Genomic DNA, 17,154 nt, shown 5'->3' with positions numbered 1-17,154 from the left:
CAAAACTTAACTAATTTGTAAATGCCCCTAGTTCTTCCCTGCCACTCTTGCCCCCAACCCCACCCTACCCCAAGACACACATAGACTGTTCTGCACTTTGGAACACAAAGCAACTTGTCAGTTCAGTTTATTCAGTTAGGGTCAGTTCTGTGAAAACAAAGTCAAGGCAATTGTTTGATTTAATTGACTGGAGAAACTGGTTAAGCAGGTTAGCAGAACTTAGTGGAACTGCATATTTCAATGTTCATAAAGTAACTTAGTAGAATAATAAGATTCCATTGACACTGTAAGAGATTTTAAAGAATGATTACCAAGCAAAAGAAAAGCACACTGAAACCCAAACTAGAAAATATTTGTGGTACTTTATTTCTTTATGGGTCTGCTTTCTGTATAATGAATTCTGTCCAAAAGAAAATGAAAAAAAATTAGTTTTTCCTTTTATTGGTTTCTAACGAAACAAAAGTTTTCTAATAAAACTTATTCTTTTATATAATATAGATGAATAATTGAAATATTTTCATACAATTGTCCCCTGAAGCAGATAGTTAGTGAATTCCTCCCTGGTCATTTCCCTGCGCTTCACCTTCGTGGGTACCTGTACCCATACCATAGCTCTCTGCTTTTCTAGCTCCTGCACTGCTAGAACTTAGTTTTATTAAAATGCTAATTCATGTGCTTATTATGTGAATATAAGTAGAAAGAAATCACAAGAAGAAAAATATATCACAAAAAGAAAGAAATCATATAAATCAGGCTGGTGGCATGTACATTTAATCTCAGCAATCAGGCGGCAGAGGCAGGAGGGTCCTGACTTCAGAGCCAGCCTGTACTACAAAGCAAGACCCTGTCTCAGAAAAGAAAAAAAGCTGGGCGCCAGTGGCTCACACCTGTAATCCTTACTGAGGAGGCTGAAATCTGAGGATCACAGTTCAAAGCCAACCCTGGCAGGAAAGTCCATGAGACTCTTATCTCCAATTAACCACCAGAAAACTAGAAGTGTTGCTGTGGCTCAAGTGGTAGAAAACTAGCCTTGAGCTGAAGAGCTTGGGGACAGCACCCAGGCCCAGAGTTCAAGCCCCATAACCAACAAAAGAGACAGACAGACAGACATGCAGACAAACACAGAAAAGATACCACATTATATTATTCTTCCACATTATGGAAGAAATTTTTTTGCAAAAAAGTTTATTGTCTATATAATACAAAGAATGTCTACAACTTCACAACAACGAAAAGAATTTTTAAATGAGCAAAATAATTGAGTACACATTTCTCCAGAGAAAATGTACAACAACCCCTAGGTTCATGAAATAATAAAGAATCATGCAGGATATGGAGAAAATTAAGCCAGGTGCATTACAGGTAGAAATAAAAATGGTATACCTACTCCCATCCCAATCTGGCAACTTAATACTTTAAAATTTGACTAAATTTGGGGCTGGGGATATGACCTAGTGGCAAGAGAGCTCGCCTCGTATACATGAGGCCCTGGGTTTGATTCCCCAGCACCACATATACAGAAAACGGCCAGAAGTGGCACTGTGGCTCAAGTGGCAGAGTGCTAGCCTTGAGCAAAAAGAAGCCTGGGACAGTGCTCAGGCCCTGAGTCCAAGGACCAGGACTGGCCAAAATAAATAAGTAAATAAATAAATAAAATAAATTTGACTAAATTTGTTATTCATGGTCATTATTCCTGACTTTTTATTAGTCACTTACAAAATTACACAAGAAAAGCTTTTCAGAAATGTACTTATCACAGAGGTCTGGTGTGCAAGGGGCTGGGAGTGCCACTCAGTGGTAGAGCATGTGCTTAGCATGCACAGGACCTGGGTTCATTCCCCAGCACTAAAAAAAATATGTTTCAGTATTTGGTGCATGCTATTTGTACAAAAAGTTTTATTAACTTTAATTTGTTGTTGTAGTTTCTAAAGTTTAATGAAATATGTTTTTTTAGCTCGACAGAGCCAATTCACTGTTAAACCAGAGTCAACAACCTTACAGATACCTCATCGAATCAGTACGACAGAGAGACTCAAAGATTGATTCACTGACAAAATGCATAGCACAACTTGAGAAAGATGTCAGGTAAACCATTTACCAATCTCTTGTTTGAATAATGAAGACATGGTAAACATATGCTGCTATAGATGAATTTAGATTGTAAATAATGAAATGATGCAACTACTCTTTGAAAAACAGTCTCATCGCATCAGGTGTGCAGGTGCACCTGAATCAAAAGTCTTGGTATGAAAATAACATTGTCTCCCTAGGAGACACAGGAGCTAACCTCTTTGTTCTCCTACAAGTCTTTAGTGGGATGCAGGCTGACTAAAAGGAGATGGCTACAGCTACATGCTGTTTGTGGAGTTACAATGACTTTTAAGCAGGTAAAATGTACACATTTACTTAGATTTGTGTTGACTTTGCCAAGGAATTTTTAGGCTTTTCTTCTGAATAAATTCTTTTCATTTTCTTTGAAACTGTTTTCTTATTGAGACCTAAACAGGACTATGCTGCATATATTAGTGATTCACATTTTTTTACCTGTTGAAATAAAAACTGACTGATGCTATATATTAAGAAAAGGTCTTTAATTCATGAATTGTAAGTTAGCTTAATTACTAGCTTTTAAGATACTTTCAATATAATAATTTGAATTTTCTGGACTAATTATTAACCTATTATAAATATGGAAGTAGAGAAATCAGGTGGGAAAGGAAATAGCTAAGAAATTAACCAGTCACTGGTGACTCACACCGGTAATCCTAGCTACTCTGAGGATCTGGTTCGAAGCCGACTGGGACAGGAAACTCTGTGAGATGTTTATCTCCAATTAACTACCAGAAAACCAGAAATAGTGCTGTGGCTCAAAGTACTAGAGTGCTAGACTTGAGCAAAAAAGCTCAGAGACAGCAACCAGACCCTGAGTTCAGGCTCCACAAATGACAAAAAAAGAAAAGAAAGAAAGAAATTAGAAGACAAAACTATAACCTCAGTTACTTGGGAGGCAAACAGGAAGATCATGGTTTGAGGCTAGCCTTGGCCAAAAAAAAAAAAAAAAAAAATTACCCAGACCCAGTCTCAAAAAATAAGTGGGACATGATTGTACATACCACCAGCCACTCCAGAGCTGGAGTTAGAGGGTTCCTGGTTTGAAGCCTTAGCAGGCCAGAGTATGAGATCCAAATGAGAAAAACCTAAAGCCAAGAAGACTGGAGGCATAACTGAAGTAATAGAGTACTGCAAACACAAGGCCGTGTTCCTTCTCCAGTACCACTAAAAGAAGAAAAGAGGCAGGTACCAGTGGGTCACTCCTATAGTCCTAGCTAACAGGAGGCTGAGATCTGAATATTGAGGTTTGAAACTAGCCCCAGCAAAAAGTCCATGGGACTTTTATCCCCAATTAATCACAGAAAAAGCCAGAGTAGAGCTGTGGCTCAAGTGGTAGTGTGCTAGCCTTGAGCAAAAGAGGGAACTCAGTAACAGTGCCTAGGCCCAGAGTTCAAGCCCCAGCACTTTACTCCTTTGTTTGATTGTATAATATATAAAATGACATTATGCGCTTTTTTTTTCTGTCCTGGGGCTTGAACTCTGAACCAAGGCACTGTCCCTGGGCCTTTTTGTGCTCAAAGCTAGTGTTCTAGAGACTGGAAAGATGGCTTAGTGATAAAGTGCTTACCTAGCATGCATGAAGCCCGGGGTTCAATTCCTCAATACCACATGAACAGAAAAAGACAGAAATGGCACTGTGGCTAGTGGTAGAATGCTAGCTAGCCTTGAGCAAAAGAAGCTCAGGGACAGTGCCCAGGGCCTGAATCCAAGCCCCAGGACTGGCAGAAAAAGGAAAAAAATAAAGTTAGTGCTCTACTGCTTGAGCCACAGGGCCACTTCCAGTTTTCTGGTGGTTCATTGGAAATAAGAGTCTTATGGACTTTCCTGCCAGTCCTGGCTTTGAACCAAGATCCTCAGATTTCAGCCTTTTGAGTACAGGTATGAGCCACCAGCACCCAACCACATTTATTTACTGAATTCTCCCCTCTTCATTCGTCTGCACCCTTCCTGTACTGAACAAACATATTGCCTAAACATTATAAATTGTTAGTGTTTATGGTTTTTAGTGTTTGGCTTAACTTGTAATAAATTTGTATGTTGATAATTATCTTTAAAATATGATACAGCTTGGCACCAGTGACTCACACCTGTAATCCTAGCTATTCAAGGGCCTGAGAGCTGAGAATCAAGATTCAAAATTTCAACAGTAAATGGCTGCTTGAAATTACCTGGTTCTCTTTGGTGGATTTTTATTTTAATCGCAAAGAAGATTTATATCAATTAATTATAAAAATCTTTCTCCAACTTACACAATAAGTTTTCTGAAGAACTGAATTATTTTATGCTTTTCTTCGAATATTGGGTGGTATCACTATATCACACTCATCCTATGCAAATTAGCGGTATATTTAATACCTAGACAGGTTAGGGTAAGTACACACTGGTAGAAAATCATTGCAAATGTGTTTTAAAGCTCACATTTGAGATGTCACTAGTAACTGCTTTCAATTCCTCCATCATTAAAGTGATAATCCATTCCAAAAGCTAAAGTTAACGCTCCACCATGCTACAAATGACAGCATGAGTACTTGAGACTTCAGAAGTAAGCATAGAAAGAGAATAATCAGCATAAAATTTCTTTCCCTGTTGTTAGTTCTCAGTCTTGACTCATGGTTTAAGAAGAAAAGACTGCATTGTCAACTGCTCTTGCATGGCTAAGCCAGCATATATTGATCCCGGAAGTTAAAGAACAATCTATCTGGAGTATATTTTCACATAGCAGATGAAGCAGAGCCATAAACTTGAATTTCTAAGTAATAATTAACAAGGAATTGAACAATTATGTGTGTAATATACCACTCAGGGCAGATGTGCTTATAAGGAGATTTTGTTTTTTAGTGGCTTCATGAGTCACACGGACAAGTTTTACATTTTTAAAGGTAAATTTCCACTGTTACACAATATGTTTTACAAAGACTAAACTTCTACTGAGTAATTCATATACGCTGGCTAAATAGTGAATATATTAATCATCAAATTAAATTGTAAAGATCTGCATGTTGAAGGTAATCTTCCAGTGGTTCAGCTGTTTATAGTGAAGGCAGAGACTGAAAATACATACTCAGATATTAAAATCACAGAAATAGAGGCCCACACTTTTTGTGATAAATTGATGCCTTTCAGGTATAACACACTTACTTTGTAAACCAGCTTATCCAGCCACCTTTTGTTCCATGTAATACAGTTGTTTTTTGCTATTTAATTAAAGTGTATTGACTTTATTCTTGAAAAGTTAAACATTACATATAAAGAATTTCTAAAGAATTATTCAGTCAAAATCTTTTAATTACTTTAACATTCCATTCCCATTACACTACTTTTTATTTAATAAGTCTGTTAGTATTTGAGACAGAGAGCAAAAATGAGTCTGCATACACTGCATGTGAGCATGTGTTTATATATTGTGAGTATGTGTGTGCTTACACAGGAACTTAATCATTTATCTGTTCCTTGAAAATTCCTACTTTTATTACCAGCTTTGTCTTCAGTTTTGCAGAATATTTTTGCCATGTGATCCCAGCTACAAATAGATGAAAATGTTCAGATCCTTTGCCATGCTGTAGGGACAGCGGCAGAGGCCTGGAACTTGGTTTCCTGTATGCCATTTTGTTCATTTCAGCTTCCAGGTTCAGTAGGATCTGTGGCGCCTAACTCTGAGAGTCAGTTTGTTTTTCAGCTAAGCTGCTTACCTTTATTGGCATTTAATTACTATTTTCCTCTGATGCCTCTTTTTCATCTAAATTAGTAATCGTGTGTAGCATTTATATAGAGTTTTATGTGTTCAGTGCTTTCTATAAGCACTCATTAGATAATTCATGTAGGCCTTTGACATACATGAGTAGTTTCTACTTTTACAGATGTAAAAACAGCTTCAATGGAGTGCGGTGCTGTGCTTTGGAATCAGCAGTGCAGTTGGAAAGAGAAGGCAGAAGATGTAGTCCTTATCCTAAAGGTGTTTCCTGGGGAAGTTGTCAATTGGCAAGAGAAATATATAGACTTTTTCTCCTTAAATCTTTGGAATGGCCAGTTCTCTAATACATACTACTTGAATTCAAAAACTCTTTTGCCTAATATTTTAAATATCAGTGGGTTTTCCATTTTCTTAAAGTATAACTTCGAAAGATGTCTTGTTTATTCAGTAAAATGATCCTCTCTAATTTTATTCTCACAATTTTTCTGTGTGTGTGTGTGTACCAGTAATGGGACTTGAACTCAGAGCCTGGGGACTCTCCCTTAGGTTTTTTACTCAAGACTGTCATCCTGCTACTTGAACCACAGCTCCATTTCTAGCTTTTTAGTGGTTAGTTGGACGTAAGAGTCTTAAAGACTTTCCTTCCTAGGTTAACCTTGAACCTTCATCTTCAGATCTCAGCCTCTTAAATAGCTAGGATTATAGGTGTTACCCACCAGTACTCAACCTTATTCTCACAGTTGTGTCTCAACTTTTGAGGAACTATGTTATTTTTATTTCTTACTACTTTTCTTTGAGTGCATTCTGTTGACATTGCATAGAAAATGTCATTTATTATTATTCATATATTGTTTTAATCAATTTCTAAATACTGAATATTAAAACTATAGAGAGGGCTGGGGATATAGCAAGTGTGGGGATATAGCTGGGGATAGTGGCAAGAGTGCCTGCCTCGGATACACGAGGCCCTAGGTTCGATTCCCCAGCACCACATATACAGAAAACGGCCAGAAGCGGCGCTGTGGCTCAAGTGGCAGAGTGCTAGCCTTGAGCGGGAAGAAGCCAGGGACAGTGCTCAGGCCCTGAGTCCAAGGCCCAGGACTGGCCAAAAAAAAAAAAAAAACTATAGACAATATAAAGCAGGTCCTAAGTATTCCTCTTTTACTAAGTCTGGGGCCTGGAGGAATGGCTCTGTGGTATCACTCCAGTCTAGCAAATATGAGGCCATAAATTTAAACCCTACTACCACAAAAAAAAAAAAAATCTGTAAACTGGGAGCAGTGGGTCACACCTGTAATCCTACCTACTCAGGAGGCTGAGGTCTGACTATTGTGATTCAAAACCAGCCCTGGTAGGAAAGACTGTGAGACTCTTTATCTGCAATTAACCACTCAAAACCCAGAAGTGACACTCTGGTTCAAGTAGTAGAGCTCTAGCGCTGAGCAAAAGAGCTCAGGCCCTGAGTTCTAGCCCCAGAACTGATACCAAAAAAATGAATGTAAAATAAGAGCTACTTTTATGTTTAAGGATATCTTAGTTTAACTTCTAATATCTTGTCTTTTAATACTTACCCATATACACTTCCTTTATACCTTAAGTTAAATCCACCCACGTTATCTTCTTGTATTTCAGGTTTCAATATTCAACTTTAAAGTGTGTTTTATGCCTCAGTAGGCAGGACAGTATTCTTTCAAAGCATCTCAGGTGTATTGTCAACTAAAATAAAGAGTCTTCTGACAAAATAACCAGACCAGTTACTGTGTTTACACTAACATCGTTTTTTTTTTCCTTTGCAGCAATTTAAATAAAGAAAAATCAGCTTTACTACAGATGAAGAATCAAATGGCGTTAGACTTAGAGAAACTTCTAAATCATCGTGAGGTACCTTTTCAATTTGTGGTCATTTTTACCTTCATAAGCATTTTCAGACTCTATTGGATTAGGATTATTGGATCCTAGTTGATTTGTATCTCAGAGTGATCAACTTCTGATATGCTTCATTCTGAGAATTAACTATTTTTTCTAAAATGTTCTTGTTGATTCATATTGGATTGTTCATATCTCTAGCACAGAATTTCCATATTATTTAATAATTGTCTCTGTTTCATATCTTTCTACCCTAAATCAGTAATTTTTTTTCCTTGTTGGTCCTGGTGTTGAACACTAAATTATACCCCCTCCCCTAGGCTACTGTAATTTTTTTTAATTTTTTTTAGTCATTGAACTTAAATTCAGGGCCTGGGAGCTGTGGTGTCCCTGAGCTCTTTCACTCAAGGCTAGCCCTCTATAACTTTGAGCCACAGTAGCACTTCTGAGTTTTTGGTGGTTAATTGGAGATAAAAGTCTCGCAGACTTTCTTGCCTGGGCTGGCTTTGAACCGCAATCCTCACCTCTCAGCCTCCTGTGTAGCTAGGATTATAGGCATGAACCACCTATAATCATTTTTAAGTGTTATAAAAATGTGAACGGGGCTGGGATGTAGCTCAGTGGCAAAGCGCTTGCCTAGCAAGTACAATGTCCTGGTTCAATCCCCAGTACCAAAAAATAAGAAACAAACAAACAAAAATGCAATTTTTAAAAAAACCACCTTAAAAAATGTGAAGAGATGATGGATGTAGGGAAAACATTCTACTGGTTGTTTGATGGAACTTATACCTGTCTATACCTCTTCATTCTGAATTTTTCTAGTTTTGTCCTCTATGTAAAACCATAAAGAATCATGCCTAGCAAATACAGCCTTTTAAGAGTAGGAAAAGTATCTTTTTTTTTTTTTTTTTTGCCAGTCCTGGGGCTTGGACTCAGGGCCTGAGCAATGTCCCTGGCTTCTTCTTGCTCAAGGCTAGCACTCTGCCACTTGAGCCACAGCACCACTTCTGGCCATTTTCTGTATATGTGGTGCTGGGGAATCGAACCCAGGGCCTCATGTATACGAGGCAAGCACTCTTGCCACTAGGCCATATCCCCAGCCCGGAAAGTATCTTTAATTGACCAAATATATAACAATACTGGGTTCAATTTTCAAGAAACTGATATAAAAACTCTTGTGGCTTTTGAAGCTTTATGAAGGGCACTGATAACCCCATCTAAGAAGTGATTCTAAGACTGAGACAGTTCACCTGTAAGGCAAACATGGAAGCATAATCACAGGACTGATGAAAAGAGGAGTAATAAGAATCAGTGCTCCAGCACACAGTTTGTATCCTGGGTCTATGGCAACTCTACATAGAACACAGGTGGAAGAACTTTGGAGAAGAAAAACACAAGAAAATACCTAAGTAGATATGTCTTGTACCCAGTATAGATGTAAGTTATTAAGCCCCAAAAAGGGAAGTTGTTTAGAGATAAAGATTTTAGAATAACATCATGTTAACACTCAAGTGGTTCTTCACCTGAAAGTAGATTAAATTAATAGCGAGAGTACATAGAGTGAGAACAGACAGGGTGTGATAGAATCTTGAAAAGCACAGACATTTAAGGGATAGGTATAGGAAAAGTGCCTGCTTACCCAAAAAGAGCAGAAGGGAGCCAGAGAGGGAAAGAATGTAAGGAAGGGAATACAGTTGGAAGAGCCATTATATTGGGGAGTTTACTAGCACTGTCATATGCTATCAGAGGCCAGGCTTGGCTCTGCTTCCTGGTTACCATGATGCAGACTGCTCCAGCACATCCTCCCCATTCCCCCTGCATGTTGAACTGAAACCTCTGAACTGTTCTCCATTCATTGCACTAGTTCTACAGAATCCATGTATGTAAGGCCAGCTGCACCCATGGAGCAACAGCCACAGAGGCATCCAGAAATTTGTGTCAGAAATTATCTCAGCTTCACCAAACAGAGGTCAGCAACCCACATAACCAGATTATAGACAGCATTAAGAATGAACTGTGGGGCTGGGGATATGGCCTAGTGGCAAGAGTGCCTGCCTCGGATACACGAGGCCCTAGGTTCGATTCCCCAGCACCACATATACAGAAAACCGCCAGAAGCGGTGCTGTGGCTCAAGCGGCAGAGTGCTAGCCTTGAGCGAGAAGAAGCCAGGGACAGTGCTCAGGCCCTGAGTCCAAGGCCCAGGACTGGCAAAAAAAAGAATGAACTGTGGGCCAGGTGCCAGCTCATGCCTCTAATCCTAACTTCTTAGGAGGCTGAGATCTAAGGATTGCTGTTCGAAGCTTGCAGGAAAATCCTGAGACTTTTATCCCCAATCCTGAGACTTTTATCCCCAGTGACTACTCAGAAAAAGCAGAAAGTGGTGCTGTGGCAAAAAGTGATAGAGCACTAGCCTTGAGCACAAAATAGGCTCAGAGACAGCACCTTGGCCCTGAGTTCAAGCCCCAGGAAAAGAAAGAAAAAAAAAAAGAATCAACCACGGGGGTGGGGGCGAGTGAAGCTTATTTTAAAACAAAAAACAAAAAACAGCTAAGGGCTGGAAAATAGCTTAGAGGTAGAGTGCTTGCCTAGCATGCATGAAGCCTTGGGTTTGATTCCTTAGTACCATATAAACAGAAAAGGCCAGAGGTGGCTCTGTGGCTCAAGTGGTTGAGTGCTAGCTTTGAGCAAAAGCAGCTCAGGAACAGTGCTCAGGCAGGCCCTGGGTTCAAGCCTGAGGAAAGGGAGAGAGAGAGAGAGAGAACATACACAGCTAAACTGCCAGCACTGGTGGCTTACCCTTGTATTCCTAGCTACTCAGGAGGCTAAAATTTGAAGCTAGTTCAGGCAAGAAAGTTCATAAGGCTATCATCTCCAATTAATTACCAAAAGTTTGAAGTGAAACTGGTTCATCAAGAGTAAGAGAACCAGCTTTGAACACAAAAGTTGAAGGACCATGCCCAGGCCCTAAGACCTTGACTTCAAACCCAAGGACCAGCACCAAAACAAACAACAAAAAAAAACCAAACAGTTAAACTGCCAAAATAATGGTGCACACCTGTAGCCTCATTCTTAGGAAGCTGGCAACTAGTTTAAAAGGTTTTCATTTATGCCAGGGGGCCAGTGGCTCATGCCTACTCAGGATGCTGAGATCTGAAGACTGCAGTTTAAAGCCAGTCAGGGCAGGAAAGTCCATGAGACGCATCTCCAGTTAACTACCAAAAGCTAGATGTGGAGCTGTGCCTCAAGTGGTGAAGCACTAGCCTTGAGCAAAAAGGACTCAGTCACAGGACACAGGCCCTGAATTCAAGCCCCAAGACTAGTACAAAAATAATAAAAAGGACATTTATTAGCTAAATGGAACATAAAAAGAAGTCATTACTCATTGTATATGTTGCATTTAAACAATAACTTTTTTTAAAGGTCAGACCAAAACACAGATGAAAACAACAACAACCATTTGTATTTAATAAGTTGCTAAAGCCATTTAAGTGGAACTAAGAAACAGATTGCAGTGATGAGAGAAAATTGAAAAGTAGTGAAAAGTAGTCACCCCTTTAAGATGTGTGAGTGAAAGAATATAGGATAATTGAGGATGGGGAATGAAAGCAAGACATTTTTTACCCCATGGTTGGACATAGAGGCACACACCTGTTAAGTAGTTTGTAGGTTGCTGATGTATCGGCTTTCCATCTCTATAACAAGTCAAATAATGTCAGCTCATGGTTTTATAAGTTTAAGTCCATAATCAATTTGCCTCATTGCTTTTGGGCCTGTGACAAGGCACATGTCATGATGGGAATTCATAACCTAATGACCTTGCAGAAGGCCCAACTTCTTAAAGGTCTCATCATCTTCCAGTAGCACCAAGCTAGGATGTAAGCCTTTAACAGGTAGACCTTAAGGGAACATATCCAATCCATAGTGCAAAATAAGAATATGAGGATTTTTTTTTTTTTTTTGCCAGTCCTGGGGATTGGACTCAGGGCTTGAATACTGTCCCTGGCTTCTTTTTACTCAAGGCTAAGACTCTACCACTTGAGCTACAGTGCCATTTCTGGCTTTTTCTGTTTATGTGGTGCTGAGGAATCGAACCCAGGGCTTCATGCATGTAAGGCAAACACTCTACTACTAAACCATATTGCCAGCCCTGTGAGGAATTTTTATCTAATAATGTTTTCTAATAAAGAGAGATGATAGCATCTGAACTTGGAGGGAAGGAGAAATGTCTCCATAATCAGTGAGTGATATATATTGTACAAACATAAAAGAACCACCGCATTGAAATATCATAAACTTATCCAGGTGCCATTCTAGTATTTCTTAAGAGGACTCATCACCTTGGGTGTAATTATGGAAAAGTTGAATAGCTTAATTAATTACATCCTGCTATCATAAGTACATTGTATACACACCACCGTGGCTCATACCTGTAAATCCTAGCTGTTCAAGAGGCTGAGATTGAGGTTCACAGTTCAAAGCCAAGCCCAGGCAGAAAAGTTCGTGAGACTGTCATCTCCAGTTAGTCACCAGAAAACCGGAAGTAACACTGTGCCTCAAAGTGGTAGAGCATTATCCTTGAGCTGAAGAGCTCAATGGCAGTGCCCAAGCCCAAGCCCAGAGTTCAAGCGCCATGACCAACCAAAAGAAAAAAAAACAAAAAAGGAAGACTTGGTTTTATATCCCAGCTCTGCTAGCAATGGATTATTAAGGTAGTTCCTTCGTCCCTCCATAAACAAAATCTCCTCATCTATAAATACTTGGAAATGTTACTCACCTAGCTTGTATTTGCTAACTTTTCCTGGGGCTGTCCTTTAATTGTGATCCTCCTTTCGCTACTTCCCCTAAGTAGCTGGAATTACAATTATATACCATACTAGCTCTTTTATTGTCTTGAGACAGAGTCTCCCTATGTAACCAAGGGTGGCCATGAATTTAGAATCCACCTGTCTCTAAAATCCTTAGCCTCTAGGTGCTAGGATTATAGGTCTATGTTACCATGCTTGACAAAGCATCTTTTTCTAACTTCTACCTATTAATAGTTCTATTAATGTTTACATTACTATATACATCCCAATTTTGTATGTTTTACCTAGTACAGAGTACCAAAGTCCTCTTTATATTTTAGCTACATAATAGTCATTTGACTGTTAAACTAATTATGATTTTTTTCCTGTCACCAGTAACTATTGCATTATAAAGTATCAAATAGAAAGCTTCAGAAACTGCATTTAATACAACTTATCCCCTCCCATCAAAAAATATTTCCCTCTTATAATATAATTTCAACTGGACAAAGTATAGGTGCTTATTCCCAGGAACATTTTCAAAGGACTGTCTACAAGTAGCCAATAAGAAGTCACATCTGGAAGATCTGTCTAGAGCTACTCCTAAAACCTGAGACATGATCATTGTAGCCACAGTAACCTCTGGTTATCAGGCCTCTAAGGAGTAGCATAGATTGGCATAACATAAGACATCTGTTCCTAGGACCTGGCAAATCTGCTGTCAACTCATTCAGTGTTTTTGCCAATAACATCTCTTAGAGCCCATGGTCATTTCAGTTAGTGTTTAACCAGAATTAATCAAACACTCCTTTCTAAGTACCTAAAATGTACAGGTCTCACACTTGCTTCAGTGCTGGACTAAGTCCTATTATCCTGGATAACTTGCTTAACAGAAGTGTATGTCACTTAAGGAAAAGAAAACAAACCCTGCAGTTATCCAGGTTTCTTAAAGTGAAGTCACAGTATAATTATCATTCTTTTATGGAATGTTTATATTCCCGGATTCTAACTCATGTTCTTTGTGATTTCTCGGAAGATTTCAGGGACATTTCAGCATCCCAAGTGCCCCTTAGGCAATCCACTTCATGAAAGGTTCCAACAAACTGCATACTTCTATATGTGTGTCACTCTTTTTGGTTCATACTTAACTGCTTAGAAAGTTTCTCAAGAATACCTTTTACATGTTTTTCTTATACACCTATATACTTACATTTTACAGTCAACATGACTTTAAAAAAAATCACTCAAAAAGCAAGGTGTTGGTAGCTCACAACTGTAATCCTAACACTTAGAAGGCTGAGATCTGAGGATCGCAGTTCAAATCCAGCCCAGGCAGGAAAGCACTGGAGACTCTAATCTCCAATTAACCACTAGCAAACCAAAGCACTACTATGGCTCAAAGTGTTAAAGCACTAGCCTTGAGCAAAAGAGCTCAGGGACAGCACCCAGGCCCTGAATTCAAGCCCCACGACTACTCCCCCCACCCCCAAAAAAAAAATCACTCAGTGGGTAAAGTTAATAGTTAATTTTTTTATAACTGGAAATATAATTGTTTTTCAGTTTCACACATTTGTCATTAACATTTTTAAGTTATGTTTTTTTCTCAGTTTAGCAGGAAAACATGTGCCTGGCATACAGGACACCGTGGTTCAATCTCCAGAATCCAGAAAACTACAACAGAAATCATTTATTTTTTACTGAGTATACATGAGTGTTTCAAAGAACACACTTCCAATCAAGCCTAGTAACATATGTCTGTAATGCCATTATCTGTGAGGCTAAGCCAGTTGTGGCTACACAGTTAAATCCAAGCCAGTTGTGGCTACACAGTTAAATCTTGTCTCAACAAAAAAAAAAGGAAAGGAAAAAATATAAAGAAGGAAGGAACAGAGGGAGAGAGACAAGAGGGAAGGAAAGAAGCCAGGTAGGCAGGCAATCTTTGTAGTGGAAATCAAAATATAAATGTGTAACATAAGTCATATTTTCCCCACAAAGTTTTATTTTCAGCACTGAGAATTGAACCCATCATGCTAAGCAATTAATCTTTTCATCACCTCTTAAAGTTATAAGTATATTTGTTCTATCTTGCAAGTAAAAGTGTGTCTCCTTTGAAGCAATATAATAAATATCTCATTGTAAAAGTATTTGTGTGTAAGAAAAAGATAAAACAGCTAGGCATGTTAGTGCATACCTGTAACCCCAGCACTTGGGAGGCTGAGGTAGGAAGATCGTGAGTTTAAAGCCTGCATCTACTACACAAGACAACAAGACACTGTCCAAATTAACAACAACAAAGCAGTCTTGGCACTTGCACAAGTAAACACAGAATTAATTACATATGTCTCAGAAGTTCCACTCTGAGGTATCTACCCAAGGACAATTAAAACATGTTCACAAAAAAACCTTGTATGCAAATGTTTATGTCAGCATATTCATAAAAGAGGAAAACAACACAAACTTCCAACTGATGAACAGATAAAATATAGTATATTTACACAGTGGAATATTATTCTGCCATAAAAGGAATGAAATACGGATTCAAACTGCAATACAGATGAACCTTGAAAACTATTCTAAATGAACGGAGCCAATCTCAAAGACCTCTACATCATTACATACATGTGAATCATCTGGAACAAGAAAATCTACAAAGACAGAAAGTAGGTTAGTGTTTGTTTGAGACTAGAAGATTAGGAACTTGGCAGGGTAGGGAAGTAATAGCTAAAGCAATCAGGGTTTCTTTGTAATGAAAATGTTTGAAAGGTACTATGGTATTATTTATGAATGCAGGTGTTCTTAACTTAAAATGAGGTTACATCCCAGCAAACCCAGCATAAGTTGAAAATATCATACATGGAAAACTAATTTAATACACTTAGCCTACCAAACAAACTAAACTGAACCCACGTTAAATGTACTCAGAAAATTTATATACTATCTTGAGCAAATTCTCTAACAAAAAGTCTGCTTACATCACTCTGTTGAGTATCTCATGTAATTTACTTAATGTTGTACTAAAGGAGAATAACAGAAGTGTTGTATGGCTGTTCACCACTTACAAATATGGCCAGAAGCACATTAGGGCTGAAGATGTGTGTTTAAGGGAGCTACCCAGCCCACTGGGAGCTGCTGCTCACTGCTCTTGCCCAGGATCATAGGACATTGTGCCACATGCTGCTACTGTAGGGAAAGTCCAACATTCCGAATTCTAAGTACACTGTCTACAGGGTTCATATCACTTCCGTACCATTGTTAAGCTGAAAAATCCTAGGTTGAACCATTGTAAGTCAAGGGCTCTCCCTATTCTAAAAACTGAGATGGAAGAGGCTGGGCATATGGCCTAGTGGTAGAGTGCTCGCCTCATATACATGAAGCCCTGGGTTCGATTCTTCAAAACCACATATATAGAAAAGGCGAGAGGAGTCCCTGTGGCTCAAGTGGTAGAGTGCTAGCCTTGAGCAAAAAGAAGCCAAGTCCTGTGTTCACACTGCAGGACTAGCAATATATATGTTAATAATAATAATTAATATGTTAATATATATTAAGATGGAAACTAAATGGGTAAGCTGTGTGTGATGTGAATTATATTTCAGTAAAGTTATGTTGTGTTGTCAGTCTTGGGACTTGAACTCACTGCCTGGGCATTGTCCCTAAGTTCTTTTGCTCAAAACTAGCACCTTACCACTCTGAGCCACAGTGTCACTTGTGTTTTTCTGGTGGTTAATTACAGGTAAGAGTCTTTGGACTTTCCTGCTCAGGCTGGATTTGAACCATGATCCTCAGATCTCAGCCTCCTGAGTAGCTCAGATTACAGGCATGAGCCAGCAGTGCCCAGCTCATTAAAACTTTTTTTTTTTTTTTTTGGCCATTACTGGGCCTTGGACTCAGGGCCTGAGCACTGTCCCTGGCTTCCTTTTTGCTCAAGGCTAGCACTCTGCCACTTGAGCCACAGCTCCACCTCTGGCTGTTTTTTATATATGTGGTGCTGGGGAATCGAACCCAGGGCTTCATGTATACAAAGCAAACACTCTTGCCACTAGGCCATATTCCCAGCCCTCATTAAAAACTTTTTAAGCTGGATGCTTAAACACATCAGAGATATTGTTATCTCCAGTTAACCAGCAAAACCCTGGAAGTAGAGGTATATGTGAAGTTGTAGAGCACCAATAATACTAACGATGATAATTATTGAATTTGGTTAGAAACTGGTAGTTCAGTATGTTGTACTATCTCTTGACTTTCTGTATCTTTGAAAATTTCTATAACATGCATTTTTTTTTAATAACATGAGTGTGCCATGCATTGGTGGCTCAGGCTTGTAAATCCTAGCTACAAGGAGGCTAGAATCTGAGATTCAAAACCAGCCTGAGCAAGAAAGTCCAAGAGACTCTTATCTCCAATTAACCACCAAAAAGCAAGAAGTGATGCTGTGGCTCACTAACAAAAAAGGTAATGGCCCAGTGCCTAGGCCCAGGTTCAAGCCCCAATAACAGCACGCACAAAAACAAAATGAGGGAGGGAGGAAGGAAGAGGAAGGAAAGAAGGGAGTGGGGGGATGTTCTGGGGCTTGGACTCAGGGCCTCTCATTCTTACTTTTCACTCAAGGCTCACACTCTACCACTTGAGCCACACCTCACTTCCTTAAAATACCCTTTTAAATGAAACTTATCCCAAGTATGTTTGTACTCGCTTTTTGTCTT

At 39.0% G+C, this 17,154-nt stretch overlaps 1 protein-coding gene across 1 annotated transcript in view; it reads left to right on the top strand.

The window, feature by feature from the left end:
- Positions 1–17,154, top strand: part of Pibf1 (progesterone immunomodulatory binding factor 1) — a 137,872-nt gene that overhangs the window by 99,055 nt on the left and 21,663 nt on the right. Inside the window, exons 15-16 of the mRNA XM_048341252.1 lie at positions 1,955–2,085; positions 7,600–7,684. Coding sequence (XP_048197209.1) covers positions 1,955–2,085; positions 7,600–7,684 — 216 coding nt within the window. The remainder of the gene's footprint in view (positions 1–1,954; positions 2,086–7,599; positions 7,685–17,154) is intronic.

The sequence above is a fragment of the Perognathus longimembris genome, chromosome 3 (genome assembly GCF_023159225.1).
Source record: "Perognathus longimembris pacificus isolate PPM17 chromosome 3, ASM2315922v1, whole genome shotgun sequence".
NCBI classification, from domain to species: domain Eukaryota; kingdom Metazoa; phylum Chordata; class Mammalia; order Rodentia; family Heteromyidae; genus Perognathus; species Perognathus longimembris.
The sequence above is the reverse complement of the archived record's forward strand: the minus strand, read 5'-3'. Positions and strand labels throughout refer to the sequence as shown.